General features: G+C 44.2%; 1 protein-coding gene across 9 annotated transcripts in view; it reads left to right on the plus strand.

Moving 5' to 3' along the window:
* Nucleotides 1-19,623, plus strand: part of FRMD4A (FERM domain containing 4A) — a 358,272-nt gene that overhangs the window by 274,631 nt on the left and 64,018 nt on the right. For all 9 annotated transcript variants that reach the window (XM_032107903.1, XM_032107901.1, XM_032107904.1 and 6 more), the window contains 3 exons: nt 7,015-7,099; nt 11,459-11,515; nt 13,974-13,996. In XM_032107903.1, the coding sequence (XP_031963794.1) occupies nt 7,015-7,099; nt 11,459-11,515; nt 13,974-13,996 (165 nt within the window). The remainder of the gene's footprint in view (nt 1-7,014; nt 7,100-11,458; nt 11,516-13,973; nt 13,997-19,623) is intronic.

Consider the following 19,623-nt stretch of genomic DNA (forward strand, 5'->3'; position numbering starts at 1 on the left):
TCTCCCTCACCCACTGCCAGTACCAGTACTGAGCCAGAAACTCCCTGTACCAGGGAATTCGTGCTGCATATTAGGGGAGACAAAGAGCCATCTCCTGCTTACATTATCGCTCTATGTCTCCATGCACTGCTGTGGGATGCTGTAGAAACAATAGCAAAAAACCAGAATATTAAACCCACATAATCAACCCAGTCCAACCAAGCTGCTTTCAGGGGCTCCTGTAAGCTGCTCTGTCTATAAAGTCTGTGCCATAGCCCAGATCTCTTTGCACAGCATGTTTTTTGCTGGTTGGTGTGCACCAGCTGTGTGTATGCTAAGCGGGAAGATCCCAAAAGCCGGCAGCCCTGCAAACCCCCACCTCCCAGCCAGCCGCAGTGTATAAATACAGCCGCTCAGACCTTGTTTGTGCTGGAAGACAAGGCTCCCTGCAGACAATTTATTGCAGCCTTCCCAGGGTGGCCCCCTGCTCTGTTCAGCCGGGGGAAGGTGTAATAAATTGCCTGTGGGGAGGCTGTGCTCCTCAGAGTCTCTTTAGAGATATGAGAAACTTCTGTCCAGTCGGAAGATTTACTTGTGTGAAAACCGACCTTTGCTTGAGGAAGGGAACTAATGGGGCTCTGCTACTTAGCACACAGCTCTGAGCTAAGCTATCCATTACACACACATCTTAATAGCAGTCTGGCTCTTGAGTCCCATAATATCATTTCTGTTTTCTGCTTAACTAGGAATATATTTGTATAAGTGAGCTGTGTTGAGAGAAGGGGCTAAGTTGTTTTTCCTCTCCATTCAGCCACCCGAGGGGGCAGAAAAAGTGGCATTCTGAAAATTTGTTGGTTTGGGCCACATTTTGAATGTGTTGATGTTGGCAGCATTGTCTTGTCTAATTTTGGGAAGTGCTTAGACTGCATGATAGGTACCATGAAGAAATGATGGATGCTGTCAGTGTAGGATTTGTACCTAATTTGGATCAAGATGCGATAGCTGTGTCAGTGCCTACACACGGATTCTCTGACTGGGTCAAAGTCATGCAGACATTGTTTTCACTGCAATGTGTGTGTTCGCACCTTACACCAGTGGGTGTGATGTGCTGCCATCAGTGCAGCAACAGGAAGGTGCACTATGAGGGGTCCCATCATCGTGGCATTGATCAAAGGCTGAGTCAGTGAGTAAGTGATCCTCATGCCAGTTTTGACACACAAATCATACCTTCATGTGCTGCTGACAACACATGGAACAACTGGAGGGATTTCTAGTCCTAAAATGGTCCAAAATCCTTATATAAGCGATGTTCTGAGAGATGATGTTATGTAATACAGTGCACCCAGAGAGTTACCTCCACTAGCCAAGATGTGACTCTTGGCAATGACCAAAGAGCAGAAAAGGGCTGTGCTGATGCTCAGGAGATTGAGGGGCAAATTCCCTTGGTGACTGAGGGAAAAGAGGAGGAAGGCAGTGTGCTGCTGCGATATGGTCACTGCTCTCACATCAGACTTGGAACAGATAATCACATCACTCCAAGCCAAGAGGAGCTGCAACAGCTTTTGTACAAAAATTGACACATCTTTTTGTACAAAGATGCACTTCTTTTGCAAGCCAAGCTAAGCTCCAGGGGACATTGCAGTGGTGGAGCAATTTACAGACTATGTTGAGCTGGGTTGCTCCTTTTATAGCTTGGGCTGGCCAGGTTCCCCATGTGGGGAGGGGGCAGAGGACTCACTATACTCAGGTCAGTGCCTTTGCTTGATGCTGTAACCAAATATGAGGGAGGAATGTACCTTCTCTACCACATTGATTCCTCCCCTTCTCTACATTGATACTGGAGCACTTTGTAGCTTGCAAAGACTCCCAGGATATACAGCCTGGAAGAGATGAAGAGAGTTGGTCTCTATATATTCCGAAGCAGACCCCTAAGTGTTTTGTACATGGAGAAGATGAGGTGTAGGAATGAGCAAATATCCCCAAAGCACATGGTTTTCCAGGGATTCAATAGGCCAAGATCTTAGAAACACTGGGAAAAATGGATTGACAGTAGGTAACGATGCAGGCAACTTCATAGTGTAGCGCAGCTGGTGAGAAAGAGAGAGGGCACAGGCTTGGGTTAAATAATATCCACAGCTTTTTATTTTGTTAGCTGCAATTCCCTGTATTTCTGGAATCAAATTCACCTCCAGTTTTATGGCTTCCCTTGCAATGAGGTAAAAGTTGACACACATCTCTCTTGCTGCCTCCTGTCCCCTGCATACCAATCCCAGGTGCTGGAGAAGGTGGGCACAGCACAGACACAGGGGACAAGACATGGAATCCAAAGCAAAATGAATGCAGAAGGGGCGGTAAATGGAGCTTTTTTAGCTGATTTTCATTCCTCACTGATCACTTAACAGGCCAGCTATTTAGCATGAGCATTGTCTGCTTTTAAGTGTCAGCAAATAAAAGTGTGCACCCGTGACTATTAGCAAACAGGGCTGGAACATAAAAGGAGCTGTGCAGCCTGTGCCACTCAGAATACTCATTTAGCATGAGACACTGGACATAATGACATCTGCATTTAAATCCATTATACCAACGCATGCGATTTTTCTTTTGCCAGTTAGCAAATGGCCTCATATTTTTCAAATTATCCTCTGAGGTTCTGAATGACATAGTGAGGGATAATGAGCCAGACCCCAGGATGGATGAGGCAGAAAAGGGGTGTTCTCCTTTACCCATTGCTTTGTAATAACAAAATAAGGGGTAGTCCATCGACAGGGTCACTGCACTCTGCTGACAGCTCTGTCCTGCATCCCAACCAGATCAGAGTTAGCCAGCTGGGAAAGATGCGGATAGAAGTCTTGTGGACTAGGTGGCTCCCACCAGCCTCAAACTTCACAAGAAGGAGGATGATATCACTGCCCTGGGAAAGACAGACACCTGAAGTAGACAAGACATCCATTTGCTGTGGTCATGTTTTGAACTACCATTGTGTTGAAGACCACAGTGAAATATTTTTACCGTTTGGCAGGTTCTGCTTGGAAGTAAACACGTGGACTTGTGCTCTCAAATGCTGTGACAGTCTATCTGCCCAGTCAGCAACTCAGCTGCTGAGAGCCTGGTCCCTGCTAGGTGATAGATGGCCAAGTTCAGGCTGACAGGATATGTCTAGGGCTGAGTGTGAGAGGCAATGCTAAACATTTTGTATTCGACAGTTTCTTTTGGTGTATGGAGATCAGGAGTGCTGCTCATTTTTTCTCTCACTGTTCATACAAGCACCCCACCAGCTCAGGTGTTTGGCAGTCCTGAGTTCTTCTGTTCCCACTGCAAGGATAGAACACTAGTGTTCAAACACCTTCCCAACACTGCTAAATTTGCCCATCTGCACACACACACACACTTGGGTTCACAGATGAGACCAGCAGCAGCAGTCAGGGATTCTCCATCTCCTGACAAACCATTAATCAAACTGGTGAGTCCAAGACCCAGTTGGGCATTTCTCTGAGCCATGAGTCAGAGGTGAGTGGGCCTGTATATAATGCAAGGGAAAAATTGTGCTAGTATCAGTTTCCCCTCACCCAACAATCAGGAGTTTCCACAAGCACCACTGTGAGCCCGTGCTTGGCTGGTTATGATGGGAATTGCCATTCATCACAGCATGAGGGGGCTGAGCTGTCTCAGAGAATGTTGTCAGTTAACCAACACTTAATAGAGAGCAATCTGATCAGTATGAGACATGTCCTCACAGCTAAAAAGCATTAAACGTTTGAGGCAGCAGCTTCTGAAGTCTTCCAAGACACCTTCTGCAGTACTCGTTATTTTTTCTCTGCTGCTGAGAGGGAGCAGCCAAGATAGGCACTTTGTGTTCATTACCCAGCATAATATTCACTGGTCTATTTAATTAATGCTTAGAAAATGTATTTGATGAATTACAAGTTACTGGGGGTGGGGAGGCAGGAGGAATGCTGAAATAGATGAACATTGGCTGATCTTTTAAATTTTCTCTAAAATTATTCCTTTGGTTTTTACACTCACCAAGTCTCATGGGGTGTTCTCCCTTCCTGTAGACAGCTAATTTCTCACAGGCACAGTTGCTGGCTATCAAGGAACCTCTTGTAGGAGCTGCTGGAGGCAAAACTATTTGCTGAGTGTATTGCAAAAGATGCAGGTAGTGGAGCAGAGTTCTTGGACACATTGCCTGTTTCTCTGTCCAACCTATCCATTATATCCTGGACACATCAGCTTCACACCACATGAGGAATGCTGCTCTCTGAGGAGTCCTCAACAGAAATCTGAGAACTGCCTCTCAAAACTGATGATCTCGAAACACGCCTTGAAAGGCTTCTAAGCTTAACAGGCAAAACAGACAGAGGGAGGCAGAGGAGGGAAGGGTATTTTCTAAGCACGGCACAACAGCCCAAGCAGCTAAATGATTTTATGAAGGTCACAAAGGAAACCTGTGTCTGAGTTGGGAACTTAACCCAGATTTTTGTGCTTGGTTCATTGCCTTAGCAGCTGGATGCCCCTGCCTGCCTCCTTAGTCATTGACGGGTGTCATTGTGAAGTGTGGTTTCCTTCACTGTGCTTGTAAAAGATGGAAACAGGAGATTTGACAGAAATTTGTCATCAGTGCAAAAAAAAAAAGGTCTTTCCCTTCCCTTTTTGTTGTTACAGCACCAACTGTGAATTCAGGGTAGTCTACTCCAGGTCGGGTTTTCTGAGCTTGCTACACAGAAAATCCCACAAGAGTTCCCTTTGCAAGTCTATTTTCTTTTAAGTAGCACCAATCTCCTGGTGCACGTTTCACATTTGTCTGGGTGCGTGTGTGAGACCCAGTAGCTCCCCAGCTCACTCTCCGCTGAGGAGATCATTTGAGAATTGGGTTTTCTTTGTGAGATGAAGTACCATGTTCAGTCTCTGTGCTCCCAGAGACTTAATTTTGTACAGAAAACGATCTATGTCCATGCGGAAAGCCTTGGGAAAGCTCCCTGTAGCCTTAAGAAATGCAATATTGCCCTCTAGTGATGACGAGAACAGTCTCGTTTGATCTGGTGAAACAAAAAGCTTTTTGGCTAACCTCCACTGGGATTCAAAATGGAAAAAAATGTTCCTGTTTTCTTCTGACCTTGGAATAAGAAAACCTACCATCATAACTTGGAGACCATCGGTGGTAGTAGTGATAAGAAGAGAAGGTTGTTCAAGAACCACAGAATGTGTAAAATTACCATTATTCTCCATGAATTCAGCAGATGGGAAGCCAGCTTCACTCAGAGAGCAGATCTAGTAAGAAGATCTTTTAATGCATCATTTTTCACATTCCTAAAGCCAAGTATATTTTTATTTTAAAAAAGGAGAAGGAAAAAAAAAAAAAAAAAGGAGGCCATTTTGAGAACAAGAGGTGAAACACTGAAAACCAGAAAAAAAAAAGAAAAAGTTTAATCTTTTTGTGCTTCATCATCACTACATTCAAATGTTTTGGGGTTTTGAGGGTTTGATTGGTTGTTGGCGTTTTCTTGGGTTTTTTTAAATTTTATTTTATTCAGGTTTTATTTTTATTTCTCTTCTGAAGGGGTAGAAGGAAGGGTAATAGAGATAGGAGCCCTTCAGCAGATGAACAAAATGTTTCTCTTACTCTAGTAAGCAGGGAGTTGGTTCTGCCTGTCAAGAAATAAAGTGTTTTGAAGAGCCTTCAGAAGACACTTAGGAGCGCTACAAAGCTTCGACCTTTGCCCCTAAGAAGGTTACATTTAAGGCCCTGGACTCTGCAAATAGCTGGGTGTGGACAATCCCTTCCATACTTGTGTGAAACCTCAGGAGGGTCCCAGACAGCAGGGTCAGGGAGTGGGGTTTCTCTGTAACTGGACCCCACATGTCAACCCAGATTTCTAAGGAATTCGGTTTTTAAAAGTCCCTGATGCAGACATCATTTGCCTGGCACCTTCCCTATTCTAATTGCTTCTGACAAGGTACGATAGCACTGGAATTTATGTAAGGAACATTGCTGTCACTGCACTGCAACTTAAAGATCACTACAAAACAGCATCAGCAGAGAGATCTATTTATTTTTCCTCACCTAAAACACTAAGTAAATGCAAAATTCACCTTTATCATCTAGGCTTTCTGTGTTACTACAGGAACACACAACATACCTGTATGGAATTATCAGTCATTAACACTGACAGTATCCTGAGCATTTTTTCACAAAAAAGATCACAGGACAGAATTAAGGGCAGGAGGCAATTCTCACAAAGCTCTTGCAGAGTTCATTGCCAAAACATCAGACCTTCAGAGCAGGCAGGACATGGAGTACTGAATAAATTCATACATATCATGGGCTTTCAACATAATTGCAAATATTTGGGGCAATCAGCCAATGCAAATGAGTGGGTTTTTCTGACACGGAGGGTTTGAGCTTTCTCCTGAGTTCCTAGAAGTCACTTCAGCTCAAAAAAATTATATCATGATCATTCCCTGTCATCCCTAGCATTGTTATTCATGGTACTGGTAAACTGTGCAAGGTTAGTAACTACTGCCTTACTGTGAGACCATAGATATAATATGTAAAGAACCCTTTATAAAATTTGCTTTATGCAGAGCTGAAGGGCACAGGGAAGGGAGCCAGAAATGCATTTCTGTAGATGAATATTTTACAAGATGGAGGTTAACAGCCCAGAAATGGTTGTGATGGGTAAAGGAGTGATGAAGAAAGGCTGATGGTGAAAATGTGATGGCGATCAAAGGTGAAGCTTACAAGAAAACAGGATAAAGGTTTATTTTAAGTCTAAAAACAAAACAAAGGATTATTTAGAACCTAAATCACCCACTTGATGATCCAGTTCCTTTGGTATGGGTGGGGTGGTGGTGACTGATCATGTCCTGGAGTTTGCACGAGCCTCCTTCACCACCTCAGTCTGCTATAAGCGAAGAAAGTTCATTTTTAGTACACTCATCATGACTCCATTGACCACATTTTTCATTTAGTAAGTGCATTTCCATGTTTTGTCCTAGTTCCCTCTTGTGTCTAACCCCTCTTTCTTTCCCTTTCAGGTTCTACATTGAAAGCATCTCCTATCTGAAGGACAATGCCACCATCGAGCTGTTTTTCTTGAACGCCAAGTCCTGCATCTACAAGGTGAGGACTTAGAGAGGTCTGGGTGGCACCGGAGTGGGCTGAGACACCTGGATCTGCATTTCCTGCCCCAAAATTTACACTGGTCACACCTGGACTTCCAGATACAACCTTCTCCTCTTCCTCCTCTCACATTCCTGCACTCCTCTGTCTCCAGCTGCCCCCACACTTGGCAGCAGCTTTCCTGTCAGAGAGTGGTTCTGAGGTAAAACAGCCCTGGAAGTAACTCTTGTGGCTGGCAGGAGGCAATCTGCACTGCTAAAATTATAAACGGGCTTGTATTTAGAAGGAAATGTCCGGTTTTGGGCTGAAAACGCGCTCTGGGCCGAGTGGCTGTCGTGAGGGTTTCCCGCCCGCAGAGGGCGGCAGTGTGGCGCGGGCGCCATCTTCGGGAACGGGGGAGCGGTGTGTGTGAGGGGGGAGAGTGGGAAAGATGGAATGTCCTCAGTTGGAAGGGACCCGCAAGGATCGTCGAGTCCAGCTCTTGGCTCTGCACACATAAACCCCGAGAATCCCACCATGTGCCTGAGAGTGTTGTCCAAACGCATATTGAACTCTGTCGGGCTCAGTGCTGTGAGCACTTCCCTGGGGAGCCTGTTCCAGTGTCCAACCACCCTGCGGGTGAAGAACCTCCTCCTGATATCCTACCTAAACCGCCCCTGTGTCAGTTTCATGTCATTCCCCCGGCATGTCACTGTTCACCAGAGAAGAGTTCAGTGCCTGTCCCTCCATTTCCCCTCCGGAGGATGTTGCAGATCACCATGAGGTCTCCCCTTAGCCTCTTCTCCAGGCTGAACAAGCCAAGTGACCTCAGGTTTGTGGGAATGGGTTTATGTGCGAGTGGGGTAAAGGTATCTGTGGATATGCACCAAAGATCACCTTGTACAGGAACAAGCCATGCACTGAGAAATGTTTTTGTATGAGAAATTGCCCTCCCGGGTACACTCCTGAAAGACCAGGCTGCTGTCCCTGGCACTGCAGCTCAGAGCAGCTCCTTGCAAGGTACTCTCTGTGCCAGAGATAAGGGCATCCTGGCACAGCCTCCGCTTGGAGGAATGCCCACAGCAGAGCCATGAATCTGATCCCTCTCATGCCACAAGCCAGCTGTTCATGGAAAGATCCAGAAAATCAACCAGCCCCAGACCACACTGAGGTGGAGATTGGCAATGTGCAGACTCGGCCAGGTGGGCTGGATGTCTGGGACTGGGAGAGGTTTGTCAGCAGCTGGGATTCCCTGGGAGGATCCCTCCTACCTCCCTCTGTGCTGGCAGAGGCCATTCCTGTGACTCACCTCCATCTGCTAGAGAGGAAGTGGTAGGAAAAGACAGATGTAGTCAGGGAGCAATTGTTCCACCATCCCACAGCCCTCAGCACGTTTGTGACCTGCTAAGCCAAGTAGATTACACCAAATCTGTAGCATCACTTGACATCTGTATGTCCTAAAATGCAGGGACTAACTTTGTATCTTCTAAAATGCAGGGCAGAATCCAGAAAATTCCTTTTATTTTTTCAGTGCCGAGGAACGAGGCAGGGCTGCTGAGCTGAACTGTGCAGTGCTTTGCTCTCCGGCAAGGCTGCAATTAGATGTGCTTAGTCAGCCCTCTCCAGCAGCAAACTTAGTGAGCATCACGTTTTGGTTTCTGGGGAAAGTTCCTTTTTGAAGTACTGCCAGGAAAAGCTTACACTGTTGTTCTTTTTCTGGAGAAAGCTTAATAATAAGAAGAGAGGAACAAAAGAAAACAAAGTCCCTAGGTTGGTCTATTTTAGTCTGACCTTTCCTGAAACCATTACTTTGCACATTCAAGCTGTGTCTCTATCCAAAAATAGTCCTGCTGAAGCCCCAATCTCCCATGCAGATCCTTCCCCATTTGACTTCCAGCCACTGTAAGCCATGCTGTGCCATTAAAAAAGGCACTGAATTTGAAAGTTGGGTGCAAAGTGTCTGCTAAGACTCAGGGCAAGCACCCAGCCTGGCGGATTCCTCTTAATGTAGCGTTGTGGGGAACTCAGTGTCTAAGCACAGCCAGTGCTTGTCATTCCTGTAGCTAGCACGTGATGTCGCATGCTGCCAAACCTTGAGAGCATCCTTGTTGAAGCAAAAGTTTCCTTGTTGGACTTCCCATGGGTACCTCCAGCCCTGACTCCCCTGCAGCCCAGAAAGACCATATGTATATGAAATAAGTGTAGTTTCTAACACTGTGCTAGCACCCTCAGACCTTCTTCTGTTGATTGTCCAGACACATACCCTCAAGCATCCCTTTGCACAGGGCTGCTCAAGGTGGGAAAGAATAAAACTGAGGCCTCATTTGGGGCAGCTGGTCACTGGGTTTCCAGCTGACCTTGTGTTGGGCTCTGTGCTCCTCTGGCTGTGCCCACCACCCACACTCACCAACCCTGTTGAGTAGTGAGGCATCTGTGAACCCACACACCCAAACCCTTGCACAGCACCACAAGAAGACACTGGTGCACAGAAAGGCCAAGCCACATTTGTACTACCAAAGCAGACAGGGCTTGGCATCAGGCACTGTCCCTTGATCAGACAGGCTGTTTAATTACCTGCACGTTCTGGCATGGGTTTTGGCCTGTGCCAACTAGCTCTGTCCCAGGCATTGCTTTGGCACTGATCAAGGATTCACACCTGTTCCCAGTAGGCAACACACTGATGGAAACCCCATCTGGGACTGGGGGAGGGAGGGTAAGTGTTTAGTTATGAGCTGTACTGCACCCCATGTACCCTTGGGGCCAGAGAACGGGCTCTGGCCTGCTTCACCTGCCGGTATAGACTTGCCATAGCATCAACACGTGGTTGCATGGGCTGGTTTGTCTGTGCCATGCCTGGTGCTTCCAGACAGGAGGAAGACCAGGTGCTCTGGTTCTACTCTGCATTGCCCCTTGCTACGGGATGTGCCTGACAGCCCCAGCCCGGCCCTGCCTGCAGCTGAATCAGCCTCTTGCACCAGCCGCTTCTCTTGGCACAGGCTCGTCGTCAGTGCAGGTGCCTGCGTGACTCAGGCAGTTCAGCTGAGACGGGAAAGGCGTGTTTATCACCCCTAGCAGAGCTGCTCTTCACTCCCCAAGAAGTTGTTATGAAAGAGGCGAACTTATTTTATAAAGCTGGCACTAGTGAAAGCCAAGGACACCTGGATCTTATCCTGTGTTTTGCTCCCTTTGTTTTTGATTTTGCCAGAGACAAGCCAATGCAGCAATTGTGGCTTGTAAATGAGGTGTGGCCATGACTTGGCTGGAGCATGGATCACAGCAGTGATCTATATTTAGATCACTCATTTCTTGCCAGATGAAGTAAAATATTAAAAACAGCAGCTTAAATAAATACAACAGAAAAACCACCACAGGAATGAGCTGAACAATGACCCAGTTTACTGGGCCATGTCCATAGGAGACAATGTAGGAGTTCTAGTTGCAGAATAGAGAACTAAGCAGTATCTCAGTAAAAGCCCACTAGCTTCCCCAGCAGAGACCAGAGAGTCAGGAATAGCACACTCGGCCTCCAGAGTAATGATCGTGCCTCCCATTTCAAGTATCTTTTATGCTTGGACTGCATACATTCAGACAGAGCAGTGCCTGGACCCCTTGGGTCTGTAAATGCTGTCTCAGGCACAGCAGAAGAATCCTGAGAGGATCTTTTGGGACCATCAGTGTCCTACATGTGACCATGTTTTCTAAGTAGAACTCTCGAAGATTGATTTCATCAGTGGCAGGATCCTATAAAATGGAGCAGGGAAGATCTACCAAAACACTTGCTGTCAAAGTTCATTCTCAAACCAGCCCCAGTGCTCTTGGGGATGAAAAGGCCAAAACCAGAGCTCAAATCCTACAAGAGCAAATGTGGTTCATTTTCCTGTGAGTTTACCTTTTGCAGGGGCCAGAGAAGCCTAGGGGGGGCTTTGACGCCACCTCAGTGTGTCAAAGACAAATTCTCATTCCTTCCTTCTGTGAGTCAAGGACAAGGCTGTGTTCCCTTGAAGCATGGTCACATCTCGGGGCAAAAAATATCTATATCCTAGACTGCCTTTCACTAAATCACACATGAAAATAAAATTTACCCTCATCCTTCCCCTTCCACCTGCCTTCTCCTCACTCCTCCCCCGGGAATCCCTTCATGCCACATCCAGTTATGCTTCATTAACCAACGCATTACATCAAATATTTGGCTTTGTCCATATCTGAGTGGGCAGGTTCTCTCCTCCTTTTGTCTTCAGGAGCACAGGGAATACTTTGAAGCCTAGCCAAGGGAGAAAACTGGCACTGCATGCCTCACCATGCAGTAGTCAGGAGGAGATGTATGTCCTTCTTACAGTAGCTCAACTCTCTTTTTCTTTCTTGTTTTCTTCACCTTTCAAGGAACTCATTGAGGTTGACAGTGAAGTGGTGTTTGAACTGGCTGCATACATCTTGCAGGTAAGCACCCGCCTTCTCTCGCTTGGTGCTTCCTCATGCTGCATTAAATCTTTTGATTTTCCAAATCCGCAATGGCTCTATGGAAGTGTAGGGGTTCCCCCCAGTTGCAGGAAAAAGATGTCTTTGCACAGTTTTCATTGTTTCTGCCAAAATGGGTACAGAAGGCTCTCAAACTAGACCTCCCCACTCAGGGAGCAGATACTACTGCTCAATATTTTGCATGCAGAAAAGTGTTATGTTTGCACCAGCACAGATATCCAAGACTCTGGGGTATGATGTACAGCCAAAGAAAATCTAAGTAATGAATGCAAATTCCTAGGTGAAATCCGTATGCAATGGGTTTTTCCACCAGTGACTTTACTTGCATTTGTTTTCCCAATGGGGCTTGGTCATCTGATGAGCTACATAAGCTTCTACACATGCAACTGTCTGTATTCTCCAACATGGGCAGAATGGTTTAAAGACTTTCTGAAATGGTGTCTTTCAGAGTTCCACTCTTCAGGAAGAGGGAAAAGGGTCAAAGGGCAAATGACCAAGAAGTGTTTGGTAAATGTCAGGTTCCCAGAAAGGAACCTTTTCAGGGTAGCGGAGCTGGATTTTGTGAAAGTTCTCTTTTTGGAAGCATGACTGTGGGAGCAGATCAGACATAATTGTCACATGATCCTTGTTCCCCTCTCTTACTGTCTAGTTTTAATTTTTTTCCCATCAGCCATGAAGCTATGAGGAGCCATGCGAGCAAACAAACCAGCTCATCAGACTGCACTAATAAATAACAATGCGCTGCACTTCTAGAGCACTTGCCATGTTAAAGAAGCAATTAATGTGTAGGGATTTGAACCTTCATTAAAATCATTTTATGTAACAAAAATGGGAGCGAGAGAGTCAGGATGGAGGACTCAATTAGCAGCACATTATAGAAATCACGTATTGGCTGTTGGGGGAATACACATCAAACAACGGGCTCATTGTGAGGAGCAGCAGTGGGGTTATGAATCTATTGTCTGCTCATCCTAGTGAATAACTTAGTGCTTAGTAATTGTACAGCCAGACCCAGAGCTGCCACTGTAACTCTTGTTGCTGGGATTGTTTCTTGCCACAAACACAGGATGTTACGCTTATTCCTGTAGTAGTTTGATGTGTAACTTAAGTCAAAACAAGCCACACCTTTGCTGTCTGTAACCAGAAACTACTACAACCTGTGTTTGTGACAGGATCCAAGCAAAACAAAAGGGATAATACTGCATTTTGTTCTTCTCACTGCAGCATTTAGGTCAAAGCACTGAATTATGAAGAATGTACCCTACAAAATTGTTTTTTAAATTCAGTATGCTCACACCCATGCAGGCCAGGGCATATCCTTTGTGCTTTGCTCTGTGTTGAACCATAATCATTACATGCTCAAGGACTCCTTCCTATGAACCAGAGAAGTGCTTGTCTGCCCTTCAGTTCACTCAGAGGGAAATGGAAAGATAGTAAAGGTCTGTCAGAACTCAAGTGATTTAGTCTGCAGCCCTATTTCAAATTGTTTTATTACCAGAACAAATTAAAGTACCACCAGAGCTCTGAACTTTACCCCCGCCTCAGGACTGAAACACCACTGGATGTGGGCTGGCAGGTTTTGCGGGTAGATTAATGGACGTAAAGACAAAAGACCTGAATACAAAGCCCAGTCCTTTTGGCAGTGGAAACTCCCTCATTCACAAATTACATTCTTGCACAGTGCTTTCTGTGTAGCTGGTGGCAAATGAGGTGCTTTAGCATGAATCATATGAAAGGCATATTGTCTATGGAAAAAGAAAAATGCAAAATGTATGCTAAATCTGTTGCGGAGGGCACTCACCAGATTTTGGGGGTTCTCCAGCTATGCAATAAGACTGATCTAACTACTGTAGTGGAACATTATCCAACCCTTTAACATTGGGCTGTGATGGTAATAAATAGAAGTATCTAAGTGTACAAGTAAGGACAACCCCAGACACCCAGCAAGGAGTTAGAGAAACCTGTGTCTTGCATCCCCTTGAAAGCTGACAGTGAGCAAGCTTTTTGAAAGTCTACGTACTAGAAAATGGTCAGAATACTTGTAAAAAAGGCAGGTGAGTTGCAGTCTCAGAGTCTGCAAAGCCACTGAGACTTCAGAGATCTTCTAGTAATGTAGCATCCACATTGACCCAAAATTTCTTATTTACTGGCATTATTTCCTGTAGCATCTTAGGTATTCACAGCAGAATGAAGAATCATCTGGCCCTGTGTTAGATCCTTTGTATGTTAATCTGCCCAACTCACTGTATCATGGCACTTGACATTAGATACCGGTTCCAAAAAATACATGAGGAATCAATTACAACAGGAAATTGCTGCTAAATGAATTTTGCAAATGGAAAATCTTGAACAGCCTTTTCTTCTCTTTTTTTTGCTATTTTTAATTATATATTTTTAATTTTTCTTCCTTGTTTTACAGGAGGCAAAGGGAGATTTTTCAAGGTAGGTGAATTTAAAAAGTTTTTGCCATTCTGTGCTGCGAGAATAAATCTGATAAAATTCCTGTATGAGACATGCAACTCAGTTGTAGCCATGTAGTAAGAGGATTGCCTGTGTTAGCACGGCATCTATGTGTGCATGGCTAACACAGACACGGTATTTCCTGACAGCATTTCTTCACCAAACACAACCTCTGACCAGAGCATGCCTTGCGAACAATCATTGTTTGTGATTTTGTTGTTGACAAATCCCATTATGTGGTCATGAAGTTCAGGAAATAGACTAGTCTTCAGAAGGAAATTGCTCAGGAAATTACTCTAAAATCACTGTTATATCACAGATCCTGCCAGAAGCAACATTAAAATTCCATCACTAATTGATATTTCAGTTTGAATTGGGACACTTCTCAAAATCAAATTCAATAATTGGTTTTGTTGAACTTCCTCTATCCCTTGAGCCAAATCTTCAGACTTACCGTAAGAAATTCAAAGAGGTGACTGTACTTGGTGTTTCGGAAGACTGTTAATTAAATGCCGAAAAATTTTCTTTAAGTAGACAGCGTCTGTGATTTACGCATTAGTAGTAACCAAAGGTTGGGTGTTGTTTGATGTCTCATGTGAGAAACATGAAAGTTCTTAATGTGAAGCTCAGGAGAACTGACTATGCTAAAAATTTCATATACTCCATATATTACTTTTGCTGACCTGAATGTGAGTCCAGCTGGAGGACCACAATATCCGTTAAAGTTAGTTTCAGAGAAGAAAAGAAGTGGGCAGTGGGATTGAATTGTCAGGTGAGCCTAAAGAGTTGTCTTAATTTTGTCAGCATTGGAATACAATGAGAGATGACCGTAATGATAGGAGGCTGTGAAGAACAGGCAGGTTCCACTTTCTGGTGGACTGGAACTTCCAGCTAGCTAAAATTGAGACAAATCAGTGAAAAGGAACTGCATTGTAGATATTTCCTGCCCATTGTGGAATCTGAGATGACATAAGGTAACCCTTGCTAAAAGGAAGTTTAAGGTCTGTGTTATCATTTCTCAAAACCTTAATAAACTTGCAGAATCCTGACGTGCATCTGACCACAGAAACATAAACCCAGTCTTGCTTCATTTTTCAGTTCTGTCCGATTTGGAATAACTCGGCTATCAGCACTGTTTATTTAGGGGGTACTGGAGTGCATGTGGCTCTGACTTTTCAGTCTGGTTTTCAGTGCACTGCCAAATGCTCAGTCCAGAAGAGCTGTGCCAAGCAAAGTGTTGCCATTCCAACCTGTGATAAACCAGTGGTTCTGTTAAGAAGAGCAGTATTTGTGTCCCAGAATGTCTTGGATATGGTGAAAAGACACTCGGAAAGTGTATGTTCAGACTGTGAAACATAGAACAGAAAGGAATCAGATAGCTTGGAGTAGTAGGACTGAAAGCATTTTATCTTCGAGTATCCATTTCCAGACCAGAAATGGAAACAGCTGGTGGAAAGTATCCACCTGCTAAAAATTGTGTGATGTCCCTTGTAAAAAGGATGGTTGAGTTTATCACAGCATGTTTCTCTAGGTCACAGGGGAATGAAGAATCTTCTCTGAGGGCACAGAAGACACCTCAAGCCATGGTGTTAACTGCTCCCACCATGGCAGTGTGGGTGTCATCACCAGGCCTATTAAAACAGCTCTGAGTTCTTTCACCAGTGGATCACAGTGGTTTGAAGTGGAAGGGGGATTCCTTACATCCAAGTCAGGCAGAGAAGGGGTGTCATAATAACAACTTAAGGGCACTGCCAGGGATATTAATCTATAAATGGACTTGGGTGACAAAGCAATCTGCCATCCTAGGGGAGTTTGAAGCCTGTCCTTGGAAGAAGGTAGAAGAATGCCACCCTGATCCTCTGTGGTCTAGAAGACTTGGCATCTCCTGGGATGTCTGTCCAGAAGTTCCCATCTAATGTGCACTGACATAGGTTTATGTGCTGGGTGAGATCCAGGTGCTACTGAAGTCAACATGAGGTCATTGTGGTCAAGATTTTTGCCTGCTGAGATTTGTGGTTATCATATCAGCAGTGTAAAATCTGTCAGGCAAATCAAGCCTCGGGCCAGCCAGAGGAACTGCAGATGAAGGCAAATGTTCTGACTTCTCTTAGGGATAAAGTTAGCTTCAGTGTCTGAAGCTAGTTGATGTTGAGCTACTGTTTAAAGTAGAAGTGGCTACTCTTTGAAATGGAGAAGCTTTGCAGTTGTGATTGTCTCACTGCTGAGATTTAAAGATTATACATTGTGCATGGCAGCATATGTTGTGTGAAGGCTGAACTCTTGAACTCCTTTGTTTTTGAAGAAATAATTTAATTCTAAAGGGTTACATGCTTGGAACGCAGACTGCAGCTTTCCCACACCTGTCCTGTCTACTCCCACCAACAGATTTATAGCCTGTGAGAGTACAAGTTCCTCTCTGGCCCCGATCCAAAAAAGTGCATAAGCACTGGCTCATTTGTAGTGATGGGAGAATTGCTGTTCCCCATGGGAGCCTTCCTATGAGTCACTGCCGATCACCTCAGGTGCTGGGATAGTCAAACTGTCACAGTTCCAGCTGCGTGTTGGCACCTGCCCGTGGTGGCCAGAGTGTGATTACCTCCAAACCCCACTGCAGCCAGGTGGAGGATCTGCAGCTGGTGCAGGACTCCTGAATGCAGTTGCAAGTCTGCTATTTGGGCCTCGTGGGAACTCAAAAAACAGAATCAGTCTTACAAACTAACAGTCAGCTTTGTATCTCTGTGAGCTGATACATCCTCAGTGGCAGCAGCTCCCACTGCTGCTTTTGAGGAAATTATCCCATACCTCAGAATAATCACTGTGCTCAGAGTACTCCTTTTTTCTTTCCCCAAAAGCAGCTCATGTGTCATTTCAAACAATCCTTTGGTAGGGCGTTATCGTGTGTGAGTCTGTTATCACTGATTCTTGCCACCTCGGGCATCACAGTGATTCCCAGGTTTTCCTAAGCCTGCAGAACAGTCTGAGTCACCCTCACCTGTCTTGAAGTAAAATGCCCCTGACAGATCAGTTTAGCAGCTATAGTAAGCAATTATTTTAAGACCTTTTCCCTTTCTAATGTGTGTTTCTTTTCAAAAACAAGCTCATCAGAAACCCCGAGTTCATGAACCTGTTTAGATCAACTAAGTATTTCTTAATGTTTGCTGTAAGTAGCCTCATCGACCTCTTAGTTGATAGAGATTCAGGCAGAATGGGGTTTAAAATAAAAAGCTTTTCTTTTTAAGAAGTTCCTAGTCCTCTGCACTAAAGAAGAGCATTTTCACATTACTGAAGAGAATGCCCAAATGCTTCAGCAGACAAGACTTAAATAGGTTTACTTTTAGTCTGGGACATACCATTGAATTTTGGACAATCAGGTATCCCTGTTCAGCTGATTTTCAAGTTGAACCAGACCCTTAAGATTGGATCTGTGCCTTTCCATATTAGCTGCAGACATTTTGACTTCAAAGGCACAGAATCACACGTATAAAGCTCCTGAACTAGTACCCTGCAGACAAATCTAAAGGCTATTAGCTCAAGCTAATCTTGTTTCTAGTTGAGAGCTGAGTCATGCTTGGTTGGCAGAGCATGGGTAGGACAAATTTCAATTCCTTAGATGGACACAAATCCTACAGGTGTGACTCTCTTTAGGCCTACATAGAGGAATTACCAAGGCTGCCCTGGCTAGGGGGAAAATACAGCATATTGTTAAAATAATTGAGATTTTTTTTTTCCCCCTAACTTAATCCTGCCATGTTTAGAGTACAGTCCCAAAATCTCTGGGAAACTCACACCAGCTTTGTTTTTAAATGTTCATAATCCAGTTCTTCAGCCTTAAACAGCTTGTATGCCAAAGCAGAAAGAAATAACATATACTGATCATTTGTCCCTCAGTTTGTGGATGGGAAAGAAACACCTCTGAGTAAAACAAAATCCTGAACAGCTGCAGCTATTCCCTCATTGCTAGATTTCTTCCAGTTAAACAATATGAGACATTTCGAGTGAACTCCAAGTATCTCCCAGCAATATATGAAAGAATAACAAGGGAGGAAAGCTAACGGCCAGTTTCCTGCTAGGCAGAATTTCACAATAATTTCAGCGTTTGGGCAGATGGTAATCTAGCATAGTTTCAGGCTTACTTTTCTTTCTGTGTAACCAAGTGACATTTAACCAATTAGAATGTATTAAAGGGTTACAAAACCCAAGCTGTATTCTTTCAGCCTAATGGTGAAGATCCTAAACACTGTATTTCGAAAAGTACCATCTAATCTGAGAATCTCAGACTCTGCATTTCCTCTTGCAGTTCTACAGAATGAATTACCATGCTGAGAAGAGTTGGTAACTTTAACCTGCAGTTTTGTTTTGTTACTGATCATTGTTATTATACATGCTGGAAAATGTATTTCCTGAGACAACTGCATATGTAATCTTGCTCAAAATTATTGCAACTAGTTTGCAAGAACTTGTTTTTCACAAAATGTTTATGAAGTGGCTAGGCAGGCCTTTTTGCCCCCATATGTAGATAGAATACTGAGAGGTGGTGACTAACTTATTTGGACAAGACTCATTAAACAGGCAGTACCAGAACAAACCCAAGAAAAAGGAGTTCTGTTATCTAGGTCCATTGTTAGTCAACCTTACTTCTGCCTTTCTAACCAACTTTCAGGAGCCCATGCAGATGGCTTTTCCAGTTCAGTTTTCATATTGTTATTCAGTCCTTTAAATATTATCATTTCCACCGTAGGAAAAAAGGAAATAAAGTGGTCTAGGGAACACAGAGAAAGTGTGTTTGGAGCCTTTTCCCTGCATATTAGTAAATCTGTATCCTAAGCACCCTTCTGTGTATATCAGCCCTGGAGGCTGGACACTTCCAAATATAAAATAAATGCAGCACAAGTGACCGAATTAAACACTTTCTAAATACAGTAATAAAATAAACACCCTGAGATATTTCACTCGAAAGAGCATGAAAGGCAGAAAGTACAAAACTGCTTGTGATCCTGCTGGAAACATTTTAAAATTTGAGGGGTTCAGTGTTTTATAAGGAGCCAAGCGGAAAGTGACCTCATGGCCACTAGTTCAAATGCAGCCTGAGTCATTATTGTTTTCCATTTTTGATTTGACATCTTTTTGAGAGCCTAAATTAATTTGTCTTGGGATGAGTCTTGCCAGAAGGCTTAGTGAATATATGGACCATAGAATGAAATGCCTTTTTGTTCCTGGAAATTACTGCATGACATATATTTGGTGCTTTAAGGCTGTGAGGCATTACCCTTATGATATTTTCTAGGTGCTGAGCAGAAATGTTAATTCTGCCCAACATCACTAAGAATGTCTTTTTTTCTGATTCTTAAAAGACCTTATCACAGGGCGGGCAAACTTTGCTCCTCACTGACAGAAAAAACAGAGCTGACTGGTGTTAGTCCTTTCTTTTATGGGAGCCATTACTGACTCTGAGTTTTTCCCAGACACTCAAGGATCGTTAGTCACCACTAATCTTGCCCTATTTGATAGATTGCTGGGCTCAGAAAGTCCCTGTTTGGAACTCACTCTGTGCTTTCCCAGAAAAGTTTTGGAAATCTCTCAACTTCCTTCTATGAGCAGCCAGCTTCAAA

This window comes from Corvus moneduloides, chromosome 4 (assembly GCF_009650955.1).
Source record: "Corvus moneduloides isolate bCorMon1 chromosome 4, bCorMon1.pri, whole genome shotgun sequence".
In the NCBI taxonomy this organism is placed as follows: Eukaryota; Metazoa; Chordata; class Aves; order Passeriformes; family Corvidae; genus Corvus; species Corvus moneduloides.